This window comes from Protopterus annectens, chromosome 6.part1 (assembly GCF_019279795.1).
Source record: "Protopterus annectens isolate FY-2018-M chromosome 6.part1, PAN1.0, whole genome shotgun sequence".
Lineage (NCBI taxonomy): Eukaryota > Metazoa > Chordata > Ceratodontiformes > Protopteridae > Protopterus > Protopterus annectens.
In genome coordinates this window covers 133,394,350-133,420,225 of record NC_056738.1, presented here as the reverse complement: position 1 = coordinate 133,420,225, position 25,876 = coordinate 133,394,350, and the positions used below count along the sequence as shown (strand labels likewise).

General features: G+C 40.8%; 1 protein-coding gene across 3 annotated transcripts in view; it reads left to right on the top strand.

Annotated features, from left to right (window-relative positions):
• The window catches only part of GPR155 (G protein-coupled receptor 155), a 782,878-nt gene that overhangs the window by 451,379 nt on the left and 305,623 nt on the right, over positions 1-25,876 (top strand). For all 3 annotated transcript variants that reach the window (XM_044075558.1, XM_044075557.1, XM_044075559.1), the window contains exons 5-6: positions 8,675-8,830; positions 9,033-9,116. In XM_044075558.1, the coding sequence (XP_043931493.1) occupies positions 8,675-8,830; positions 9,033-9,116 (240 nt within the window). The remainder of the gene's footprint in view (positions 1-8,674; positions 8,831-9,032; positions 9,117-25,876) is intronic.

The following is a 25,876-nucleotide window of genomic DNA, read 5'->3' as shown; positions in this document are numbered from 1 at the left end:
TCGATCTGGATGCAAACCCTTTTGTGATTAGGTGGGCCGCATAGAAGGATTTTCTAACCACTTTGGCAATGTGATTATCAACGGAGAGGTTACTATCTACCTTTGTCCCCAAATCCCTTATTACTTCTTCCATACTTAGGGGGCTACCACCTGTGTGGTAGTTTGTGGGTACTTTGTTTTTTCCAAAGGGGATGACTATGCACTTTTTGGCATTTAGCTTAAGGCCATGGTTTTGACACCAGGTATCTGTCTCAGTGAGACCCTTTTGGAGGATGTCAGCCGGAGAGTCAATTATAGCCCCTAGTTTGCAGTCGTCTGCGAACTTGGTCAGCCATAGTCTTCCTGTGCTTGCCTGTACCTCTGAGAAGTATATGCCAAACAGGAGGGGTCCTAGGACTGAGCCCTAGGGAATGCCACTTGTAACCGGTTTAGAGTCAGACCTAGCTCCCGCAACTCTTACTAAGTGGGTTCTGTCCATGAGCCAGTTGGCAACCCATCTCATGACGTAGGGGTTTATGTTCAGGCTGGTGAGCTTGTCTATAATACCTGAGTGGGGAATGGTGTCAAAGGCCTTTGAGAGGTCTAGGTAGGCTGTGTGGACCACCTTTCCCTCATCTATAGCCTTGGTAACTGTCTCAAAGAAGTCCACCAGGTTTAGGAGGCATGATCTGCCCTTAACAAAGCCGAACTGGGTAGGGTCCAGTGTTTGAAGGTTCCCATTTTCTCTATTAATGAGATCCATGATGATGCGCTCCATAGCTTTGCAGACCAAGCTAGTCAGGCTTATAGGGCGATAGTTCCCGGGGTCCATTGTGGCTCCACCTTTGTGGAGCAGAATAACCGTTGCTGTGCGCCACTCTGCAGGCATATAGCCTGTGGAGAGGCTGAGTTTAAACAGTGTGTTTAGATGAGGGGTTTGTTCATCTTTGAGCTTGTGTAGGACACAGCCTGGGACATTGTCAGGTCCCACTGATGCTGTGTTTTTGGCTTTGGAGAGGGCTGTTTTAACCTGAGTGTCTGTGATTTCAGGGGTTCTACATTCTTCTGGTATAGTTATGGCCCCTTTTGGGGGTGAGAGGGGGGTGAAGTTTGCACTGAAGCTGTCTGCCAGGATGTTGGCTATATCGGTTGGTTCAGTGTATTTTGTGCCATTCTGCACTAACTCCAAGCAGATCTAAGCATTGCCACTTAGATTCTTGACATAGCTAAAGAATGCCTTGTGGTTATCTTTGGAGTCCATGGCAATTTTTTTTATTCGAAGCTAGCCTTGGATGATTTTATGAGGGAACGTAGTTTCTTGCTGATACTAACCAGGGATGTCTTCCCTTCTTGGGATTTTACTATCTGTATTAGTTTCCTCCTTCTATTGTATAGGTTGTTTATGGCTTGGGTCCACCAGACTGGTTTCCTTTTCTTGGAGGAGTGAATCTTGGTTTTGTTTGGGATAGCATGATCCAAGCATTCTTGTAGGTGCCCGTAGAGTGCATTAGTAAAGGATTTTGCAGCTTGGACAGCATTACCCTTTAGCATGGGGGCTTTGAAACATCCCACCTCGATCTTAAGTAACGTGAAGTTTGCTTTTGAAAAGTTTTTCATGGTGATTTCTTTGCCCGGGGGTGGTGGCGGAATGTGGATATCCAGAGTGATTAGTTTATGGTCAGATCTAACCAGTGAGGGGTTGACCTCCGGTGTGGAACACCGGTCGCCCATGTTGGTGTTGACCAGGTCCAGTATGTTGTCACCTCTGGTGGGGGTGTTGACCAGTTGATCCAGGGCGTTTCAGTTTATAAATTCTAGGAAATGTTGGGCAAGGGAGTTTGTGCTTGAGTAGTTCTCCCAGTTAATGTTTGGGTAATTGAAGTCACCCAATATCAGAGTGTTTGGTAGGACCTTTATGTTTCCCAGTGTTTCCAGGAATGCAGAGTGGGGGTCCTGGGACATGGTGGGTGATCTGTCACAAGCTATAATTTGAATAGCAGTTTTGCCTGTTAGTTGTACATAGATGATCTCTGAAGCATTGTGCTGTGCCACTAACCTGGAGGTGTGGGTATCCTTGATGAATATGGATACTCCCCCGCCTTTTGTATTTCAGTCCGGGTTTTGTGGCCAAAATGTATGGTATGAGTTGTAGCCTGGTAGTGCTGGGGTGCTCTCTGGAGCCTTAAACCAGGTTTCTGTTACTGCACATATATCGACTTTCTCCATACTGAGGAGTGCCTTGAGTGCGTGCATTTTGAGGTTTAGACTTCTGGCATTGAGTAGCATTACCCTCAGTTTTTTGTTACTTGTGCTATTTACGGCGGTGGGTTTGTCTTTTGAGCCTTGCCTAAAAAAGGCACTATGGGGGGTGGCAAGAGCCTTGGCCAGTATCCGAAAGCCTAAGGGTGACAGGTGCAAGCCATCTCTAGTAAGCAGCGTGGCTTGTCGAACATGTCATCCCAGGCTGACAGACACTGGATCCCCTTTGAATGACACCAGAAGCTTAGCCAATTGTTGAAATTGATAATTTTTTTCTCTATACCATGATATTATTCTTGGTGAGGGCAGGATGCTACTCAGGTTCAGGGACATAATGGCCTGGGCTAAGTGATCAGAGAGCTCCCCCATGTCTCTCTTCATGTAGTCCAGGGAGGTACGGCTCAAGTCATTCACACCAACATGGACAATAACAGAGTCATATTTGTACTTGTTCTGGAGTGACCTGAGTGCTTTTGTTATGTGGTGGATCCTGGCACCCGACAGGCAGCTAACAGTAGCCTTCTCCTTGTTCAGCCTAGTGAGTGGGACGTCAGTGTGCCTGACTATAGAGTCACCTATTACTAGTGTGCTGGGTATGCTATTTTGCCTTTAAGGGCTGTGATTGTGTGGCACAGTGGTTTTGTGAAGTATGTGTTTCATGGTTTGTGTTGGGGGGTGGAGGTTGCTTGGATGTCTGCTTTAGAGGTCTCTGCTGTTTTTGCAGATTTTTATTTAGAGCCTCCGGGTATGTTTTTGTGTATTTATGTGTGTTTTTTGCCGGTGCAATTAATTCCTTTCTCCTCTTGACTGCTTGGTCCAGTCCTGGATTGAAAGAGTTTAACCTCCAGTTTGGCTGTATAATTGCATCTCTCGCATATATTAGTGTTTGGTGGAAGGAGGAGAGCCGGGAATAGTTATACCATAGCTAACTGGCGCTGCACGGCGCGCAAAACCGCCCAAATGCGGGTTTTATAGCAGGGAAATGAAAGGGATAGAAATTAGCACAAAATGGCCAATAAACTACTAATTTCTGGGCTGAAACCACTCCTCCAGGGATAGATAGGCTGCTCAAAGCTCCCTCTCTCACAGTGAACAGAGAAACTTCCTTCTATCCAAGTAAGGTATGGGCAAACACAGAAACTTGTAACACAGCCCTGAATTCAGCACTAACCTGAAAACTGGACTATACTAGCTTAGAAATGCAAGAAACAAGTATATATATATATATATATATATATTTTTTTTTTTTTCAGAAAATAAAGCAGATACAATAAAACAAACACTTTAAATGCACAGAAATGGCTATCACACGTGAGTGTGTAGCCTACAACAGTTAAACAGGTAATTTAAACACAAAAATGACTTTGTTAAAGTGCAGGCAGTAAAATAAGTACAATATGTAGCTGAAACAAGCTTTTTAAATCACAGAAACGCTAGAAAATCAGCGTTTTAGGCAGAATTAGCTAAAGGCATGAAGAAAATGCAGAAAATTATACATAATCACTCCAAAGTCTCTCTTTTGTCTCTCTGCTGCTGTAGAACTCTGCAGGGCACCAGGCAGGAGCTTGCTGAGCTGTATACTAGCACAAAGGAGAGACTACTGTCTACTTGGGTCCCAAGGTCTCTTATCACACATTCGGCATTAAGAAGACTGCCGCCTATGTGGTAGTTCATGGGTACAGAGTTTTTACCAAAGGGGATAACAGTGCACTTTTTGGCATTGAGCTTGAGGCCATGGCTCTGACACCAGGCATCTGTCTCAGTGAGGCCCTTCTGTAGGATGTCCACATTATTTGGGGACTCGACTGTAGCTCCTAGTTTGCAGTCATCTGCGAGCTTCATTAGCCAGAGGCCTTCTGTGTTTGTCTGTACTCCAGAGAAGTAGATACCAAACAGGAGAGGTCCCAGGACTGATCCCTGTGGTACTCCCCTTGTCACTGGTTTGAAGTCAGATTTGGAGTCTGCAATTTTTACAGTGTGGGTTCTGTCAGTGATCCAGTTGGCAGCCTATCTTGTGACATAGGGATTTATACCTAGTTTAGTGAGTTTAGCTATAATTCCAGAATGGGGGATGGTGTCGAAAGCCTTGGCGAGGTCAAGATAGGTTATGTGAACCACCTTACCCTCGTCTATGGCTTTGGTGACTGCCTCAAAGAAGTCAACCAGGTTCAGGAGGCATGATCTGCCTTTCACAAACCCAAACTGGGTGGGGTCCAGAGTTTGGAGGTTACCAATGTCTTTGTTTAGGAATTCCATGATGATACGTTCCATGGCCTTGCAGACCAGGCTCATCAGGCTAATAGACAATAGTTCCCAGAATCAGTGGTGGCTCACCCTTTGTGGAGTGGGATAACTTTTGCTGTGCGCCATTCAGTGGGGACAAAACCTGAAGTGAGGCTGTGATTGAACATGGTGCTTAGGTGGGGAGCCAGTTCATTCTGAAGTTTGTGTAAAACACAGCCTGGGATGTTGTCTGGTCCCATGGATGCTGTGTTTTTGGCTTTAGACACTTCTGCTTTTACCTCTGTAGTTGTGATTACAGGGACTCTGCATTCTTCCTGTATAGATATGGGCCCTTTAGGGGATGGGGGGGGGGGGGTAAAGTTAGCACTGAACCTATCTGCCAAGATGCTGGCAATATCAGTTGGTTCTGTAATTTTTGTGCCATTGTGCTGTAACTCAGAGCAGATCTGGGTGTTGACATTGAGATTCTTGACATAGCTATAGAATGCTTTGTGGTTGTCCTTGGAATCAGTGGCGATCTTGTTTTCGTAGCTAGCTTTGGAGGATCTAATAAGGGATCTCAGCTTCTTACTGAAGCTGACCAGGGAGCTCCTCCACGCATGGGATTTTACTCTCTTTTGCAACAGTTTCTTCCTTCTCTTGTAGAGTTTGTTTATTGCAGGGGACCACCAGATTGGCTTCCTTATTTTGGAGGATAGCGTTTTGGTTCTGTTTGGGATAGCACGATCCATGCACTCGTGTAAGTGCTTATAGAGTGCATTTGTGTAGGATTCAGCAGTCGTAACTGTATTGTCCATCTGCATGGGTGTCATGAAGTTCGCCACTTCTGTCTTAAGAAGCATGAAGTTGGCTTTGGAGACATTTTTTACCATGGTTTCCTTAATGGTGGGTGGAGGTGGGATGTGGATATCTAGGGTGATTAGCTTATAGTTGGATCTGACCAATGAGGAGTTGACTTTAGGTGTGGAACGCCAGTCACTCATGTTGGTAATGACTAGGTCTAGGATATTGTTGCCCCTGGTGGGGGTGTGGATAAGTTGATCCAGGGCATTGGAATTTATGAATTCCAGAAAGCTCTGAGCGAAGGAGTTGGTGCACGAGTAGTTTTCCCAGTTAATGGTTGAGTAGTTGAAATTGCCCAATATTAGGATATTTGGTTGAACCCTAATATTTTCCAGTATATCAAGAGGAGTGGGAATCCTGGGGCATGGTGTGAGATCTGTAGCAAGCTACAATTTGGATTTCAGTTTTGCCCAGTGTTATTTGCACTTGGATAACCTCGGATGCATTATGCTGAGCAACTAGCCTGGAGGTGTGGATATCTTTAATGAATATGGACACACCTCTGCCTTTGGTGTTCCGGTCCAGGTTAGATGGCCGAAAAGTGTGGTATGAGTTATAGCCTGGGAATGCAGGGGTGCACTCTGGAGCCTTGAACCAGGTGTCAGTCACTGCACAGATATCGATGTTTTTCATTTTAAGGAGTGCCTCAAGTGAGTGCATTTTGAGATTTAGACTTCTAGCACTGAGTAACATTACCCTCAGTTTTTGCTTGCCTGTTCCTGTTACAATGGTGAATTTGTCATTTGAACTTTGCCTATAAAAGGCACTATATGGATGGCAAGAGCCTTTGCCAGTATCCAGAATCCCGTTGGTGACAGGTGCAGGCCATCTCTGGCAAAGCATCGTGGTCTGTCGACCATGTCGTCCCAAGCAGACAGATACTGGATCCCCTTAGAATGACACCAGAAGCTTAGCCAGTTGTTGATAAATTGAGTGCTTCATCATATGAATCAGCTCATCATATCAATCAGTTTTTACTTCAAAACAACATTCCAGTATAACACCTACACCTAAGTAGTGTCCTCTTTGCACTCAGCTTTTCGTCTGTCTTCAGATCCTTTGTTCCCATTCACATACGGGACCCCAAGATGCTTATGCTCTTCCCCATCCGTGACCTGCAGAAGACAGTTGACTTCTTTCTTGGAACTAAAGTACTGAAGTTCAAAGCATTAAATGAATCAATCTTCTGGCACTAGTATGTTATTTTAAAAATTACTTTATAATGAATTTGCTCATCTAAAGTGCAGATGTGATTGTGACTCATAGCCTGGCTGTGTGGTGTAGAGGGGGTAAAGCCCTGACTGCAATCCAGGCAGCCAGAGTTTGAATAGCCACTCAGAAGCAGGAACAGCTGGGCGAGGATGATGGGAGAGGAGAGCGATCAACAGGGTCAGCCGATCCAGTCTGGGAAGAATGAATGTTGGCTCCCAGCCTAGAATTGCCCCAACGCAAGCAGAGGCTTGCACAGAAAACAATGAATGGGAGACATAGATATGGAATACCAAACCTGTGACAGTAGCTGTAAGGGCTTGGGTGTGGGTGCATGCATATGTCAGTGGGGGGAGGGTGTTAGATTCCCCATGCTGATGCAATGTCTTTATCACCAGCATGAGGTCTACAGGTTATCATAAGCAACCTATTTAGTAGTTTGACCACAGCTGACATTACATTCGTCAGATTCGTTGACTCCTAAGTGCAGTGGAATCTTTAAGACGCTGTAAGACAATAGTGAAGAAAAAAATTATCCGAAGCGCATGGAAACAGTAACTGAGCAAACTGTCTCTTTTGATATGCATATAACAAAATGCAAGGCTTCAGAATGAGATTAAGTGAACCCAGAGACAGTACAAGAATGTGAAACAGCACTGCTACATATGTAAGTTCTAAGCATTTCTTTCAGTTTCAAAGCTGTGTCAAACTTGACATTTCCTGTGCTGGAAGAAATGATTCTATAGATATCATTGACAAGTCAATACCTAACTTCTGATCTCTGTCCTGTAGATTTGTTTAGTCTGTGCCATGCTATAGTTGTCAGTTATTTTTTTTTTTTGCATCAGAATGTGAAATTATTCATTGATACTTCTAGGCAGATGATTGAAATATTTGAGAAATATCCACACATCCCAAACAGTTCTCATTATGATGCACAGCATGAAAGGATAATCAGGCTTCAGCCTAATTTTTGAGTAGAGAGAACATAAGCATCTTTGAGCACATTATAAATAGAGAAGTTAGGAAAAGAGGGACTTCTTGAGTTTTGCCAGAACCAGTGGCATGGAGAGATAAAGTCCTGATTATGCCCATACTTCCAGGTGACCCAAATTAGTGGATTAGGCACTTGACAGAACTGGTAGTAGAGGACGAATGTACCTATCTTGACAGAAGGCTGGGTTAGAACTAACTGTACACTGGCACAGTCCCTTGGAGAGGGGGGGGGGGGGCAGTGATGTAAATGTGTGACCTGGTAGTGGGTATTAGGCTACTTGATGGTAGCTTTCAGTGTGAGTGTGTGGAAACATGCACTTGCATGGATAAGGCATTGGGGGTCTCCTCTGTGAATTGGATCATATATCTCTACCCGAACCCCAGTCTGGGGCAGGGTTAGGCCATACAAAATGCCTTTATTTCATAGGATCATAGCTAGCTACTAGGCATACAGTGCAGTTTACCATTACAGAGACTCGTTCTTATTCCCAGTTGCCCAAACCACTGTCTGGTTAAGCAACATGCTCACGGTAATAATTTCAAGTAGGTAAATGAACATGGAAAGATTCAATCCCTGTACCCTTGGTGCAAAAAGCAGCTTGTTAACAAGTCAGAGCTTTTGTCCTCTGTGCTAACATGTTTTGTCCAGATACGCTTCCAGTGAGAGCATAAAGCATTCTCAAGACTGCCTGAGTAATGCCCTACTCCAGAGAACTCTCGCCAGTGTACTGATTGAAATCCGCAAGTAGAGGGAATGAACAGTCCTGTTCCAGTTGAGGGGCGGCTTGATGATCAGCAGGCACTGTGGTAAAAATTGCACAGAAAAAAAAAGTCATGACTTCTCTCCTAGGCCACTCCACACCCAACCTAAAAAAATAGGCATTAGATTGCAACTGATAATGTTGACATCTTGGTTTCAGATACTACATTTCTACTCGGCAGAATAGTGAGAATCACAGCCTGTTTACTAAAGGAAGCGTGGTCTTTGGATTCTTTATTTCGACTGCTCTTCAGCAGTTGTAATTGTCACATACAGCAACAGCTTTATTGCAATATGATCAAGATAAACTGTGTCTGTTTGCTCTTTTATTAGAAGACGAAAAAAAAAATGATGGATTAAAAATGTTGCTTTCTTATATTTTAGGTGACATCTGGTATGGTGATAAGTACTTTCGTATCTGCACCTATTATGTATCTTTCAGCTTGGTTACTGACTATCCCAACAATGAATCCAGACTCTCTGACATCTGCTCTTCAGAACATCAGCTTTGATATTAGTATTGTCTCTCTGATTTCTTTGGTGAGTACTTAGTCCTTGCTGAGCCATATTCTGAAGCTGCTTAACTACATCCAGGAGTAATTGTAGCAATAATCCATATTTAGAGAATGTTTTTATGCTTGGATTTGTCACAGTTCTTTCCTTGTATAAGACCAGATATTTTTAAATTGCACTTAGATTAAAAGTATTTCACATAATTTCTTTACTGGCTCTTCTCTTTTAGGTATGGTCCATTGCTGTCCTGTTTCTGAGTAAGCAACACAGGAGACTTCCTCATTTATTCACTTCAAATTTGCTTATTGCAGAGGTTAGTACAGAGGGCAGTGTACCAACCCATTTGTTATACTGTGTATATTTAGTTGTCTCCCAAGTGATATCTCAGATAGGAGCACAGTATAAAAAGTGATGTGCCTAGCTGGGAGTGTACTATTTATATTTCTGCTTTGGAAGTGATTAGTGTCTGTTGAATAATCATTTAGCAACTTTTTTCATCCATTTTGCTTATATCACTTTGCTATATAGTTTATTGTCCCTAGGCATAGAGCATTAGATTATTTTCAGTGGTGTACCGTAGTACTTTATAAAGCTTAAAATACAGAAATGTTTCTCAGTTATTTCTAACAGCACTGTAATTGGAGCTTGTTTCACTTAGCAGTACCCTAATACTTTTATCAAACTGAAAGTACACAAATGGTTCTTGGCTGTTTTTAACTTCACTTTAACATTTTTCACATAGCACAAGCAGCCTTCATGTTGCAATGCAATGAAATACACATACACCAAGCCAGTACTGTTGGGCAGAAGTAACTTTGTATACCATTTACAGTGCTAAAATGGGGAAAAGAAAAAGGGGACTCTTCCAGAGCCGAATTTCCCTAGGAAGTGTCTGTACTCCTCTAAAGTATTCCAGGCACAAGGACAAGGATTCAGCTGTTATCGTACTTGATCCCCATCATAAATCTGAGCATAAAGCAGAGGAATCTACCTCGGGCACTAGTGAAGCGAACATGGTTTTGCTGTCATCTGTTGATCAGCCCCATCATGGATTTTCAAGACCGGACAGTGTATTCTCCCTATCTGAAGTAGACATGGGTAGGCTTTTTTCCCCCAGGCTTCATTTCTATAAGTCTTTAATGTCTTCTTAACTTATCCCTTTGTATGGGAGTCATGTTGTAGTTGATTTTGATTATAATAAAATTATGGAGGCCCATTTCCAGTCTTACATAAATGAGGGTCTGGTCCCTTTCACATTGTTTGGTTTGGCAGATGGGGACTGATCTGATTTGCATCTCTGATTTCCATATCAGGCCATCTTCCTCATCACTAGTCCAAGTCTTGGCACCAGTACAGAGCTGATAGGGACCTCTTGGTCATTTTGATGTCAGAGGGCCACAGTGATTCCTTTCAATGCTGAAAGTCCTTTGGCAGTGTAATCATGTAATCCATGACAACTCATTTGGTAGTAGCACTTTTTTTGGTGTCAGTGCTCAACACAGATGACCAGTGGATGGCTTCAATGTAAACGCACATAATAGCAATCTGTGTATTGGCATTGCTGATTCTTGAGTTCTCAAAGACTGGGTGATTGATTCAACTAGGTCAGCTTTGCTGAACCTTTCAACATTGAAAGCTACTGCTATTGTCCCTCTGGCAATGATTGGGGTACCTTATTCTTGTGCTGGACTTGGATGTGGGAGACGAATATGATATTGTTGCTGTCCATTTTGGCCCCATCACTGTTCTGCCCTTATTTCAGAATTGTCTATATCTGCACTTGATACCTCTATCCCTCCTTGTCAGAATAAGATGCTCTGATGTCTGCCAGCAGGATCTCTCTTGTAATGTAGAGCTGGGTCTTGACTCTCTTCCTTGTCTTCTTTATTCATTTCTTCTACACAGGAAAGGAGGTAGGCATGCAAGAAAGAGATGTCTGATAGATTCCTGTACAGAGTCACCAACCCAGGACACTGATAGTGGCAGTGGAGGAAGGCTCCCCATATCTCTCTAAAATGACTCCAATTCAAGAAGGTCTTTGAAATAATGAGATAGAATTGGGGTGGCTGGGAAATCCCCTAGTATAGCTGGGATAGTCCAAAAAGGCTGCAGGATCCTGTCTTCCTCCTTGGTCCTTCATCCAATCAACTAAATAGCTATCTTCATTGACAAGAAGGTTAATGTAGCTACACTGCCTAGGAAATTGGAAATGATCTGGTGGCTGCCCATGGTCTAAGATGCACTTGATAAGACTGCAGTTATTGATTCGTTAATAGTGGCAGCAGCATTCGGAGTCCTGCAGTTCAACTTTTCATCAAGGAGTCTCAGGCCCTGAAGTTTTTTGGGAAGTGTGTTTTTGCATCATCTGCCTTTCCTATGAGGATGCAGAGCTATCTGTCATTTGTGCTTTGCTCAAAGTGGGACATTATAAAGGAGCTTAACAAGGCACTGGGCACTAGAGAAGTTGCAAAAGCCGGCTGAACACTTGACTAAGTTGATGTTCCACAGGGACAGTTGTTTCCATAATTTACAACATAACCGTGTATCTAGCACATGATACTACAGATGTGGCAAGGTTGACAAGCACCATCATTACCATTTGCTGTGATGTCTGGATTTATCTGACTGCCTTTATTTAGAACATCCAGACATCCTTACTAAATTCTCTGTCAGTGGTATCAACCTGTTCAGTTGACAATAAAGAGAAACGTTAAAGTGAACAGGATGGTAAGATTTTAATGTTTATTGGCATCCAGTTTCAAATGCCACAGGGTTCCATTGTGAGGAACTAGAAAGAGCCTAAATAGTTTGGTTCAAGTGAGGGCAACAACAGCAGTAGCAACAGCAGCAGCAGCTGAGATCCCTGCAGTCAAATGGCAACTAGAGAGGCCATGGCTTGCCCCAAAATGGACACCTGCTTAAAGTTAGGAACTCTTGACAGGGACAAGGCTAAGATGCTCCTTTTCAGGAGGACTGTTGAAACAGCAGGACACATGGAGACTTGCCCAACTGTCTCCCTTTAGAGGCAGTAAGGGATTAGTTGTTTGTTTCTACCTGCATTTATGGCCATCACCCATGACAGATAAATCGGAGAGATCCATTTACAGAAGCCATAAGTTTCCTTTCCTTCACTCCGCTTCATCCACCTTCTCTTCTGTCCCTGATATTCCACTTAATCATCATAAATAGGGGCAACACTAGAAGTGTTGAGCTTCCTGATAAAAGTGAGCCATTCAAGAGGTCTCACCTAAAAAGAGAGGGCCTGGCTTTTGTTCCGGATTCTTTTTGGTACCATCAAAAATGAAGTAACTCAGTCCCATACTAAGCCTAGATGGCCTAAATCAATTAATTATCAAAACTACATTCCGGATGGTCTCTGTGCGGATGAATCTTCCTTAATTGCAAAGGAAGCTCATATGTGCTTTCTTGACCTCCAAGGTGCATACCTGTACATAAAGCTAGCCAAGATGTCAAGGAAATTCCTATGCTTCCAGGTAGGAGCCAACCACTACCAATTTGGATCCCCTCACAGTTGGTCTCACCTCAGCAACCAAGGTGTCGCCTAATGTGTGGCTGTGTTGGCAGCACACCAAATATTTCAGAGGATCAAAATACTTCCCTGCCTAGATGACTGGCTTTTAGCTGCCCTTACTGTAGAAAAGTAATCATAGCAAGAAAGCCATTTTAGCTGCCCTTACTGTAGAAAAGTAATCATAGCAAGAAAGCCATTTCTGTGCCTGTTGCAGTCCTTGGTCATCATGGTGAACATTTTAAAGTTATAGATGCATTTGTTGTACACCATAGTCTGTACAGGGTCTTTTTTACATGCTCTGTCTTGTCAAGTAAGTCTCCCTTAAGAAAGCATTTACCTACTGCAAGTCTCTGTTAAAGGATGGCCCCACTCAGTGGGCAGTCCCTCTTTTGGCACCATTCATGGTCATTGTCTGAAAACAATGGGGCTCATGGCAGCTAAAGTTTTTCTAATTCTGCATGCTCGATTTCAAATGAGGATCCTGCACTGGATCCCAAAAACATAAGGGAATTAGTTGTCAGGGCTTTTGTCAGAAGGAATCCATTTCAAGTTTATGCAAGTTCACCTTCAGTGTGGTAGCTTCATGCTCCTATTTTGTCTCTGGGCAGCCTGTATTACCTTCCAGTTACCATAGATGTGTCTACTTGTGGGTGGGGAGATGTCAGTCAGAAAGGTGCAAGGTGTATGGTTGCTTTTGGGACACCCAGCATATAAATGAACTGGAAATAAGAGTGGCCATTTTGACCCTTTATTCCCTTCCAGACTTGGACACATGGACAACTTGTCAGTTTTATGGGAGATAAACAGGAAGGTACTTGCTTCTATTCCTTATTTATTCATTTTTGGGGGCCAAGGTTGCCATACTGAAAATCAGAAAAAAGGCCAGCACCAAGGAAGGTTCAAAAGTAGTTTAATAAAACTGAAACTAGACCGGTTTCAGCAGCAAGGCTTTCATCAGTAGTATAGTCAGCAAAAAGCACTTAGTCATCATCTTATATAATGTTCCTTAAGGCATCTATATGACATCACTTCCTGATAAGTCAAAAATGCAAACAAGGCAAAAGTAATTGAAAAATACAATCAAGGCAAAAGTAATTGAAAAATACATAGTTCAGTAAACAAAAAAGTTTGCCTGAGTTGCATGCATATCTCCAGATTATAATGAAAAAATCCAAAGAGACACAGTATACTGGTATATCAATGATAATAAACAAACTTAATAAAAACATACAATAAAGGGTAAATGCCCAAAAATAAACCGAAACAAAAGTCAGGTTATAAGAATTCTGGTGTTGAATACCAGCCACAGTATCCTAAAATGAGCTGAAATGCAAAACCTAAGCAATGCAACCTGATAAGAAATAAGTACATATCGTAATGCAAGTATTGGTTAATTACAAATTATAATTTATCATTTAATCCAGGAGGGAAAAGCCCCCCAAGTTTAATGATCCACCTTTTTTCTTTGGTATTTAGGAAATCATGCCAACCTGTTTTAAAAGATCGATTCCCTATGATATGATCAATGATGGTGAATGTAAATTTGGCAGTGGGATGTTTGATAACATGTCTATATAGTGCATTAGTTAAACTTCTGTTTCTAATGTCACCAAGGTGTTCAGAGATCCTGACACGAAACTGTCTAGACGTTTGGCCAATATAAAATGCATGACATGTACATGTGGCAAGATAAATAATCCAGTCTGAACTGCAGTTACCAAAAAACTGTATGTCGTATATTTGTCCAGTGTTCCTACTAGTGAAAGAAGTAGTTTTGAAAATATAGTTACAAAACTGCAATGTCCACATGGATAAATGCCTGAAAGTTTATCTCCAGTAAGTGTTCTTTGAGTTGGAGTGTGATCCATGACCCTGGTTTTTTTATAGTGTGAAAATAAATTCCCTAAAGTTTTGCCTTTCCTATAGGAAAAATAACATCGTTCTCCGAGATAATCTTCCAACAATGGATGAGAATTCAATATATTCCAATGAGTATTAATAATATTTACTAAATTGGCACTATTCCTGCCATAAGTGGTGACAAATCTACATACATCTGATTCCTCATTGTGAGTTTTAGTATTGTATTGGAGAAGAGAATCCCTGGATTTAGCATTACTAAATTGGACTGCTGACTCAATAGTACGAGTGGAATAACCTCTGGACAAAAATCTCTTGGTTAGATCCATTTGATGACTCTGAAGATCATCCACTGAGGAACAAATCCTTTTCATCCGCACAAACTGTGATTTCGGTATGTTCGAATAATATGTTTCGGATGAAAACTATCAGCATGTAGAAGGGTATTATATTGTGAGAATTTTCTGTGTACGGACGTTCTAAGAGTGTTATCCTCCTGTCGAATTAAATTGACATCCAAATAACTGATTGCACTCCTATTATATTCCACAGTGAATTCGATACCCCAGATGTTCCCATTCAAATGTTGAATAAATTCCTGGAGGTATTCCTCACCTCCTTTCCATATAAGCCAACAGTCGTCCAGGTATCTTCTCCATATATCAATCTCAGGTAGATATATGTTGTGCAAAGGGTCATATAAAATCATATCTTCCATGTAGCCCATAAAAGGATCAGCATAAATGGGTGCAAAGGATGCACCCATAGCCGCATTCTGTAGTTGCCAATAGCAGTTATGTTGGAAATAAAAAACATTTTTAGTTAGAATGTGTTCAGCCATACACAACAATAAGGTGTTCATCCCTGGGGGGTATAAATTGGTTTTATTTAGCCAGTATTCCAAGGCATTAATACCGCCCAATGAGGGATGCTGGTATAAAGCGAGGATACATCAAGGGTACACATAAGCCATTCAGGGTCCAATTGAGACTGGAGACTATCTGCAAAAATTCAGTCGTGTCCTTGATTCTTGCTCTAACACATGTTAACAGTGGTTTCAATTTTTCAGTTAGAAAAACAGACAAGGGTTCAGTGAGTGACCCAATGCCAGATAAAATCGGTCTGCCTGGTGGCTGATCAATGGACTTATGAATCTTAGGAAGTAGATAAAGTTGTTGTTTCGTAGGATCCTTAACCGTCAAATGAGTTTTGGTTTTATCAGAGATAATTCCAGATTCTACAGCCTTTTCCAAAAATTCATTAATTTCCAAGGCAAAACCTGGAGTAGGATCAATCTCCATCTTCATGTAATGATGATGGTTGGAAAGTTGTCTAAGACCTTCATTCACATAATACTCAGTATCCATCACCACCACCGCACCCCCTTTGTCGGCAGAAATAATAACAATATCCGTATTATTTCTGAGTTGTGTGAGTGCTATTTGTTCCTTCCTAGGCATGTTATGCTTTATAGTGTCAACAGAACCCAAATTGAAGTGTATATCCTTTATAACCGCCTGCTGGAAAACAGCAACATGTTTATCCATGGGAGGGTTAAATGTAGATTTGTGAAATCTAAAATCAGATGATCTTTGAGCATTGTCAGTTTGATCTTGTTGTTGAAAAAATAATTTCAAGTTAATTTTCCTACAAAAATCCATTGTATCAGAAACCAAAATACTTTCATCAGTGAAAAAACCAGGTATGAAACCAAGGCCTTTATTAAGAAGGAATATTGATCATCAGTCAAAATATGACTTGAAATATTTAAAACATTAGTACATGAATGATTTACTTCACTATCGACATGAAGAGCTCTTCTAAGTTTTTGACCTCTGTGTTTCCTTCCTGCCCTGTGTTTTTCCCCCCTAAAGGGACCTCAGTCCTTTGACCCCTTTTAGCATTTGGAGAATCACCAATATTAGGTGTCTCAGTATCAGTAGTCGAAGAATCCTCACCAGAGGTAATAAAGCTAGGCCCAGTCTTTTTAAAATAGACCTTGGTCTTTTTGCGTATAAATGAAGCATTCTTGGTACCATGAGCAAACCTCACACCCTTTGTGAATCAAATTGTTTGCCCCTATCATAATCTTCCTTATCCCGGCAAATTTATGCAATTTCTTTTCTTAAGGTTATTTTCCAAAATAGAGATTTCTTTAGATAATTTGCCAAGACAACCCTGAAAACTAGCCTCATGTTCAAACCGTTTCAGGTTGTTACATGTTTTTCTACTTCAATAATATTACTCTGTATTGTTCTCTCATAGAAAGAGGCCAAAATATTAACTCTAATCATGGCAGCCTCCTGTTGTGCTTGTTGCCAATCTTTCAACAGAGTTTCATCCGTGTGCCCACTAGTGGTTGGATTTTACATCTCAATCCTCTAGGGATATATTCTGTATTTGGTAAGCTTTAAACAATTTACTGTGCCAAATGTTTGTTCTAAGCATCTTAATTTGTTTACCTAATTGAAAGAATAAGTTTTCGCAACCGTCAACTGGATCCATGATTACCAAATCCACCTTTTCTGTATGTTCAGTTCCTATGCCAAAATTTTAAGTCATCCTTGTCGGAGCATAAACCAGATAACAATTTACTGAGATCCATGACAATAAGTTGCAATGAACTGGAGGAAGAAGATATAAAAAATAAAAAATAAAAATGAACCCTGAAAAGATTCTTTTATTCTTAAGGGTTGAATTGGCAAATCACGAATAAGTCCAAAACAGAAAATCACAATCAGAGTCACAAAGAAGTTGAAGCCAGAATAAATGGCAAATGTAACCCTATATATAGGGGAATAATTAACCCTAGCACCTAGGCAAAATGCTATACAGACCAAAAAGTCAAAGGCCTGTAATGTCTAAAATGCAATGTTCTGAGTAATGCACAACCTACAGTTGTTCAGAGGTGGCTAAATCCATATGGGGTATACCAATATGTAATGAATTTAAGCCAGACACACTTATGCACCTTATTTAAATCAGATAACAATATTAAGAAATCAATAATTGTTCAATACAGTCCTCAGATGAAATTGTTATCAAAGGTATAAATGTACAGATGATTATTGTCAGCACTGTATGCCCAGCAATTATTCTAAAAGAAGACCTGAGTGCAACACTGGGCAAACAAAACAAAAGCCCTCAAAATATGTGACCAATATTGACTCAAATGTGAAACAAAACATGAATCAGTAGGAACATAGAAATGAACAGATATAAGCAATAATATTGTATCAACCTAGTGTATATAACAATGGCTAGTTCATCATAATCAAATGAAATAAAATAAAATTATGCACATATTACAAACAGAGCACCCATACATGAAATGTCCTTGAAAAAATAGCAATGTTGTATTGTGCTACAACAGTACTCAGAAATCCAGTATAAAAAAGAAAACGACTAGGCAAAATAATATGAAATATACACGTGTTATAAACTAAGAACACATACATGAAAAGTCCTGAAAAAATGGCACTGTTATATTGTGCTACAACAGTTCTCTAAAGTCCAGTATTCAAGAAAAAACGACTTAACAACACCATCCAGACAGTTCTCTAAAGTCCAGTATTCAAGAAAAAACGACTTAACAACACCATCCAGACAGTTAAATGATTGTCACAGAAAAATTCTTCATTATGGTAAAACAATTACCAATGTTGTTAAGTCGTTTTTTCTTGAATACTGGACTTTAGAGAACTGTTGTAGCACAATATAACAGTGCCATTTTTTCAGGACTTTTCATGTATGTGTTCTTAGTTTATAACACGTGTATATTTCATATTATTATTATTTTGCCTAGTCGTTTTCTTTTTTATACTGGATTTCTGAGTACTGTTGTAGCACAATACAACATTGCTATTTTTTCAAGGACATTTCATGTATGGGTGCTCTGTTTGTAATATGTGCATAATTTTATTTTATTTCATTTGATTATGATGAACTAGCCATTGTTATATACACTAGGTTGATACAATATTATTGCTTATATCTGTTCATTCCTATGTTCCTACTGATTCATGTTTTGTTTCACATTTGAGTCAATATTGGTCACATATTTTGAGGGCTTTTGTTTTGTTTGCCCAGTGTTGCACTCAGGTCTTCTTTTAGAATAATTGCTGGGCATACAGTGCTGACAATAATCATCTGTACATTTATACCTTTGATAACAATTTCATCTGAGGACTGTATTGAACAATTATTGATTTCTTAATATTGTTATCTGATTTAAATAAGGTGCATAAGTGTGTCTGGCTTAAATTCATTACATATTGGTATACCCCATATGGATTTAGCCACCTCTGAACAACTGTAGGTTGTGCATTACTCAGAACATTGCATTTTAGACATTACAGGCCTTTGACTTTTGGTCTGTATAGCATTTTTGCCTAGGTGCTAGGGTTAATTATTCCATATATAGGGTTACATTTGCCATTTATTCTGGCTTCAACTTCTTTGTGACTCTGATTGTGATTTTCTGTTTTGGACTTGTTTGTGATTTGCCAATTCAACCCTTAAGAATAAAAGAATCTTTTCAGGGTTCATTTTTATTTTTTATTTTTTATATCTTCTTCCTCCGGTTCATTGCAACTTATTGTCATGGATCTCAGTAAATTGTTATCTGGTTTATGTCACAAGGATGACTTAAAATTTTGGCATAGGAACTGAACATACAGAAAAGGTGGATTTGGTAATCATGGATCCAGTTGACGGTGTAAAACTTATTCTTTCAATTAGGTAAACAAATTAAGATGCTTAGAACAAACATTTGCCACAGTAAATTGTTTAAAGCTTACCAAATACAGAATATATCCCCTAGAGGATTGAGATGCAAAATCCAACCACTAGTGGGCACACCGGATGAAACTCTGTTGAAAGATTGGCAACAAGCACAACAGGAGGCTGCCATGATTAGAGTTAATATTTTGGCCTCTTTCTATGAGAGAACAATACAGAGTAATATTATTGAAGTAGAAAACATGTAACAACCTGAAACGGTTTGAACATGAGGCTAGTTTTCAGGGTTGTCTTGGCAAATTATCTAAAGAAATCTCTATTTTGGAAAATAACCTTAAGAAAAGAAATTGCATAAATTTGCCGGGATAAGGAAGATTATGATAGGGGCAAACAATTTGATTCACAAAGGGGTGTGAGGTTTGCTCATGGTACCAAGAATGCTTCATTTATACGCAAAAAAAGACCAAGGTCTATTTTAAAAAAGACTGGGCCTAGCTTTATTACCTCTGGTGAGGATTCTTCGACTACTGATACTGAGACACCTAATATTGGTGATTCTCCAAATGCTAAAAGGGGTCAAAGGACTGAGGTCCCTTTAGGGGGAAAAAACACAGGGCAGGAAGGAAACACAGAGGTCAAAAATTTAGAAGAGCTCTTCATGTCGATAGTGAAGTAAATCATTCATGTACTAATGTTTTAAATATTTCAAGTCATATTTTGACTGATGATCAATATTCCCTTCTTAATAAAGGCCTTGGTTTCATACCTGTTTTTTCACTGATGAAAGTATTTTGGTTTCTGATACAATGGATTTTGTAGGAAAATTAACTTGAAATTATTTTTCAACAACAAGATCAAACTGACAATGCTCAAAGATCATCTGATTTTAGATTTCACAAATCTACATTTAACCCTCCCATGGATAAACATGTTGCTGTTTTCCAGCAGGCGGTTATAAAGGATATACACTTCAATTTGGGTTCTGTTGACACTATAAAGCATAACATGTCTAGGAAGGAACAAATAGCACTCACACAACTCAGAAATAATACGGATATTGTTATTATTTCTGCCAACAAAGGTGCGGTGGTGGTGATGGATACTGAGTATTATGTGAATGAAGGTCTTAGACAACTTTCCAACCATCATCATTACATGAAGATGGATATTGATCCTACTCCAGATTTTGCCTTGGAAATTAATGAATTTTTGGAAAAGGCTGTAGAATCTGGAATTATCTCTGATAAAACCAAAACTCATTTGACGGTTAAGGATCCGGAAACAACAACTTTATCTACTTCCTAAGATTCATAAGTCCATTGATCAGCCACCAGGCAGACCGATTGTATCTGGCATTGGGTCACTCACTGAACCCTTGTCTGTTTTTCTAACTGAAAACTTGAAACCACTGTTAACATGTGTTAGAGCAAGAATCAAGGACACGACTGAATTTTTGCAGATAGTCTCCGAGTCTCAATTGGACCCTGAATGGCTTATGGGTTCTCTTGATGTATCCTCGCTTTATACCAGCATCCCTCATTGGGCGGGTATTAATGCCTTGGAATACTGGCTAAATAAAACCAATTTATACTCCCCAGGGATGAACACCTTATTGTTGTGTATGGCTGAACACATTCTAACTAAAAATGTTTTTTATTTCCAACATAACTGCTATTGGCAACTACAGGGTGCTATGGGTGCATCCTTTGCACCCATTTATGCTGATCTTTTTATGGGCTACATGGAAGATATGATTTTATATGACCCTTTGCACAACATATATCTACCTGAGATTGATATATGGAGAAGATACCTGGACGACTGTTGGCTTATATGGAAAGGAGGTGAGGAATACCTCCAGGAATTTATTCAACATTTGAATGGGAACATCTGGGGTATCGAATTCACTGTGGAATATAATAGGAGTGCAATCAGTTATTTGGATGTCAATTTAATTGACAGGAGGATAACACTCTTAGAACATCCGACACAGAAAATTCTCACAATATAATACCCTTCTACATGCTGATAGTTTTCATCGAAACATATTATTCGAACATACCGAAATCACAGTTTGTGCGGATGAAAAGGATTTGTTCCTCAGTGGATGATCTTCAGAGTCATCAAATGGATCTAACCAAGAGATTTTTGTCCAGAGGTTATTCCACTCGTACTATTGAGTCAGCAGTCCAATTTAGTAATGCTAAATCCAGGATTCTCTTCTCCAATACAATACTAAAACTCATAATGAGGAATCAGATGTATGTAGATTTGTCACCACTTATGGCAGGAATAGTGCCAATTTAGTAAATATTATTAATACTCATTGGAATATATTGAATTCTCATCCATTGCTGGAAGATTATCTCGAGAACGATGTTATTTTTCCTATAGGAAAGGCAAAACTTTAGGAATTTATTTTCACACTATAAAAAAACAGGGTCATGGATCACACTCCAACTCAAAGAACACTTACTGGAGATAAACTTTCAGGCATTTATCCATGTGGACATTGCAGTTTTGTAACTATATTTTCAAAACTACTTCTTTCACTAGTAGGAACACTGGACAAATATACGACATACAGTTTTTGGTAACTGCAGTTCAGACTGGATTATTTATCTTGCCACATGTACATGTCATGCATTTTATATTGGCCAAACGTCTAGACAGTTTCGTGTCAGGATCTCTGAACACCTTGGTGACATTAGAAACAGAAGATTAACTAATGCACTATATAGACATGTTATCAAACATCCCACTGCCAAATTTACATTCACCATCATTGATCATATCATAGGAATCGATCTTTTAAAACAGGTTGGCATGATATCCTAAATACCAAAGAAAAAGGTGGATCATTAAACTTGGGGGCTTTTCCTCCTGGATTAAATGATAAATTATAATTTGTAATTAACCAATACTTGCATTACGATATGTACTTATTTCTTATCAGGTTGCATTGCTTAGGTTTTTGCATTTCAGCTCATTTTAGGATACTGTGGCTGGTATTCAACACCAGAATTCTTATAACCTGACTTTTGTTTCGGGTTTATTTTTGGGCATTTACCCTTTATTGTATGTTTTTATTAAGTTTGTTTATTATCATTGATATACCAGTATACTGTGTCTCTTTGGATTTTTCATTATAATCTGGAGATATGCATGCTACTCAGGCAAACTTTTTGTTTACTGAACTATGTATTTTCAATTACTTTTGCCTTGATTGTATTTTTCAATTACTTTTGCCTTGTTTGCATTTTTGACTTATCAGGAAGTGATGTCATATAGATGCCTTAAAGAACATTATATAAGATGATGACTAAGTGCTTTTTGCTGACTATACTACTGATGAAAGCCTTGCTGCTGAAACCGGTCTAGTTTCAGTTTTATTAAACTACTTTTGAACCTTCCTTGGTGCTGGCCTTTTTTCTGATTTTGGGTCTAACAAGTGCTCTTGCCGTGCACCAGCCTAACTTGCTAGCTCCTATACACTACGTTGCCATACTGACCATTGGCTGCCCAGTGTTGTTCCTACTCCTCCAACTCCCAACTTCAGTATTACACCTTGGTTCTGGAGCTAGTAGCAGGGAGTGAAAGGGAAGTGGAGAGTGGCTTTTACACATCAGTATTCTTCCCCCAGCTGGGAGGACCAGCAGATTGGGAAGGAGAATGGGGGAGAGATTTGCATCAGCAGCATCATCCCTGCTTGCCTCCAGTATGCTGACAACAGCAGCATCAAGCTGGGCAAGCAATAGTAAGCTGCTGTAAGTGTGCATTTGTGTAGGCCTATAGAGGTCACATTTTTCTGTCTTCTCATCCATGCAGCCCAGTATTCTCAATCAACCTCCGCCAGAGCTTCCATTAGGGGAGTGCCCAGCTCATTCCCACCAATCCAGGATAGTCATTGCCTATCCTCTTTGTCACACCGTCAAGTGCCTGAGCTGCTGCTAATCAGACTGTAATATCCTGGGCTGTAGCCCAGCTTTTGTCCCTCTAATCTACTAGTGAGGACATTGCTTTTGTCTTTCATACCAGGAGGCATGAGTTTTTTGAGAATGGGCTATGTCATCCAATCACTTACTTTAATAAACCCACATTTCTGAGAAGTCATCTTCTTAGGAGACAGGCTTAGTCATTGCCTTCTGATTACACACAGATGGTCTCGCAATTTGATGGTAACTTGGAATCTTTCTGTTGTTGGGGAATAGTTGCTGTGGTCTTTTCACATCCTGGCTAATGACAAATGCAGCTTGTGTTCCATCATATCTCACTGGGAAATGCTTCAAGAATGCTCTGATTCAGATTGTCCCACATTTTTTATATACCTCCCCTCTCTTTCTCCTAATTTCCCATTTTTGCCAGAAACTGACTTTATAGAAGGCCAGAGTCATTCTAATAGCCATATTTTGGCCCCAGCAAGCCTATTTCCCCCCTGCGGTAGCTTCATCATGTGGACAAACCTCTGGGTCTAGAACCCTGCTTCCATACCCATCCAGTAAATCATCTGACCATGATATTCTATCCCTTCATCTCTTTGCATGGTTGTTATTTTCAGTGATTGCTAGTAAAAAGAAGTTGTGTCTTGCCATAACATTCCATCTGTGTTGTTCATCTTCTTTCATTCATCACTGATGGGTTCGGTTCCGAGGCCTCAGAACAGAGTCTGCCTTTTTAACAAGCTTGCTCCAGCCAAAAAACTCTCAAGCTAAGTCTCTACCCAGAATGCCCTTCTTCCTGTTACCTCAGATCGAGTTTGCTAAAGAAAAGAAGTAAAGCCAAGGCTACTTCTGCCCAAATGCCCTAAGGCACCACTTAGACCCAAAGCATCCCCCAGGAGCCTTTGTTGGGGGAAGGAGGGCGGGAAGTGATGAATGAAAGAAGATGAACAACACAGGTGGAATGTTATGATAAGACATAACTTCTTTATCTGATGTTGTTAATCTTCTTTCCATTCATCACTGATGGGACAGAATCCCAAGCTACCTTGAGGTCCATTGGTGGCCCTTATGGAAGAACATTCCTGAGTGCCATTGAGCCGAAGGCAGCTTTCCCTCTGGAGACCAAGTCCAATTTGTAATGCTTGATAAAGGTATGAGGTTTAGCCCAAGTAGCTGCTGCGCAGACGTCATCCATGGAAGCCCTGGAATGGAATGCTATAAATGTCGTAGATCTAGTGGAGTGAGCTATGGAATGCTATAGATGTCCTAGATCTAGTGGAGTGAGCTTTAGGTTCATTATTGAGGGAATAAATGAAATGTATGCAGTCCCTTAGCCATCTTGATAATGTAACCTTGGAAACAGCATCTCCCATTCTGGGCCCAGAAAAGGAGATGAAAAGCTGTTCAGATTTATGGATAGGTTTGGTCCTGTCTAGGTAAAATCTCAGTTGTCTATGCACGTGTAAGGAGTGAAGGCAATACTCTCCTCTGTTGGCAAAATTCAGAAAGAACACTGGTAGATCAATGGTCTGGTTAATGGAGAATTCAGAAACAACTTTGGGAAAAAAGGATGGATTCATCCGAAGTGATACTCTAACTCTGTCTTTATGAAAGACCAGATAAGGCCTCTTGATGCACAATGCCTGCAGCTCAGAGACTCTTCTGGCAGAGGTAATGGCTACCGAGAACAAGGATTTCCAAGTCAAAAACTTTAGGTCACACTTCGCAGCAGGTTCAAAAGGTTTTTGAGTCAAAGACTGAAGGACTAGAGTGAGGTTCCATGGTTCCACAGGTTCCAAAGGTGTGAGGAGATAAGAGGGATGTCGTCTATACCATTGTGGAAATTAGAAATTGCCACCAGATGTACTCGAACCTTAGAGGTGGAGGCTCCATTACCAAAAAACTTGCCAAGTATTGAAGCACTGCAGTAACTGGAGCTGAATACGGGTCTAGCATGTTATCCTTGGACCATATGGAGAACCTTTTTTATTTATCCTGATATAGTCTTCAGGTGGATGATTTGTGAGAGGCCAGAATGATGTCTCGAACAGGCGAGGAGAGATTAGCTTGCCTGGTGACTAGTGGAAGTGGAGAAACCAAGCTGTCAGCTTGAGACTAGACACATTTGTGTGACTCAACCCTTGGGGGTGAATAATCAGATCTGGTAGAGGGGCCAGAATCCACGGCAGGCATACTAGGTGAGGCCGAAGGAAGGGGAACCAAACTTGTCGAGGCCAGAATGGGGCTATGAGGATCACCTTGCTTCTCATCCAAAGAGCTTTCTTTAGAAATTGTGGGATCAGAGGGATGGGAGGATAAGCGTAAAGAAGTCCCGTGGACCAGTCGTGGATCAGAGCTTCCCTCGGTAATGCCCCCTCTGGGGGAATTAGGGTGAAATAGCTGCTGCACTTGTTTGATGGGGAGGTGAAAAGATTGCAGCAAGGCTGGCCCCTGTGGCTGAAGATTACTGACGCCACCTTGGGGTTGAGGGACCACACGTGAGGCATGAGGATGCATCTGCTCAGTTTGTCCACAATCACGGAGCTCCCCGGAATATGCGTTGCTATCAGAAAGCGGTTGGAAGCTGTCGCCCACTGCCAAATTCTCATGGCTTCTCAACATAGGGGGTAGGACTTGGTTCCTCCTTGCTTGTTGATATACCAGACCACTGTCATATTTTCTGATTGAATTGCAATTGTCCCAGAAGGGAGAGCCGAATGGAAGGCCTGCAATGCTAACAGCACAGCTGTCAGTTCCAGAACATTGATATGCAGGTGGGCCTCTAAGGTGGACCATGTGCCATGGACAGTCTTTCCCTGGAAATGCCCCCCCCCCCCCCCCGATCAGGGAAGCATCCATGGTCACAATGGCTGTGGGGTGAGGAGATTGAAATGGATGACTCCAACGTTCTGCATCTGGCCTCATCCACCAAAGCAGGTCCTGTTTGCAGGAGTTGGTTATTCGAATCTGGTAACCGAGGGGGTGATAGTTTGGGAACCA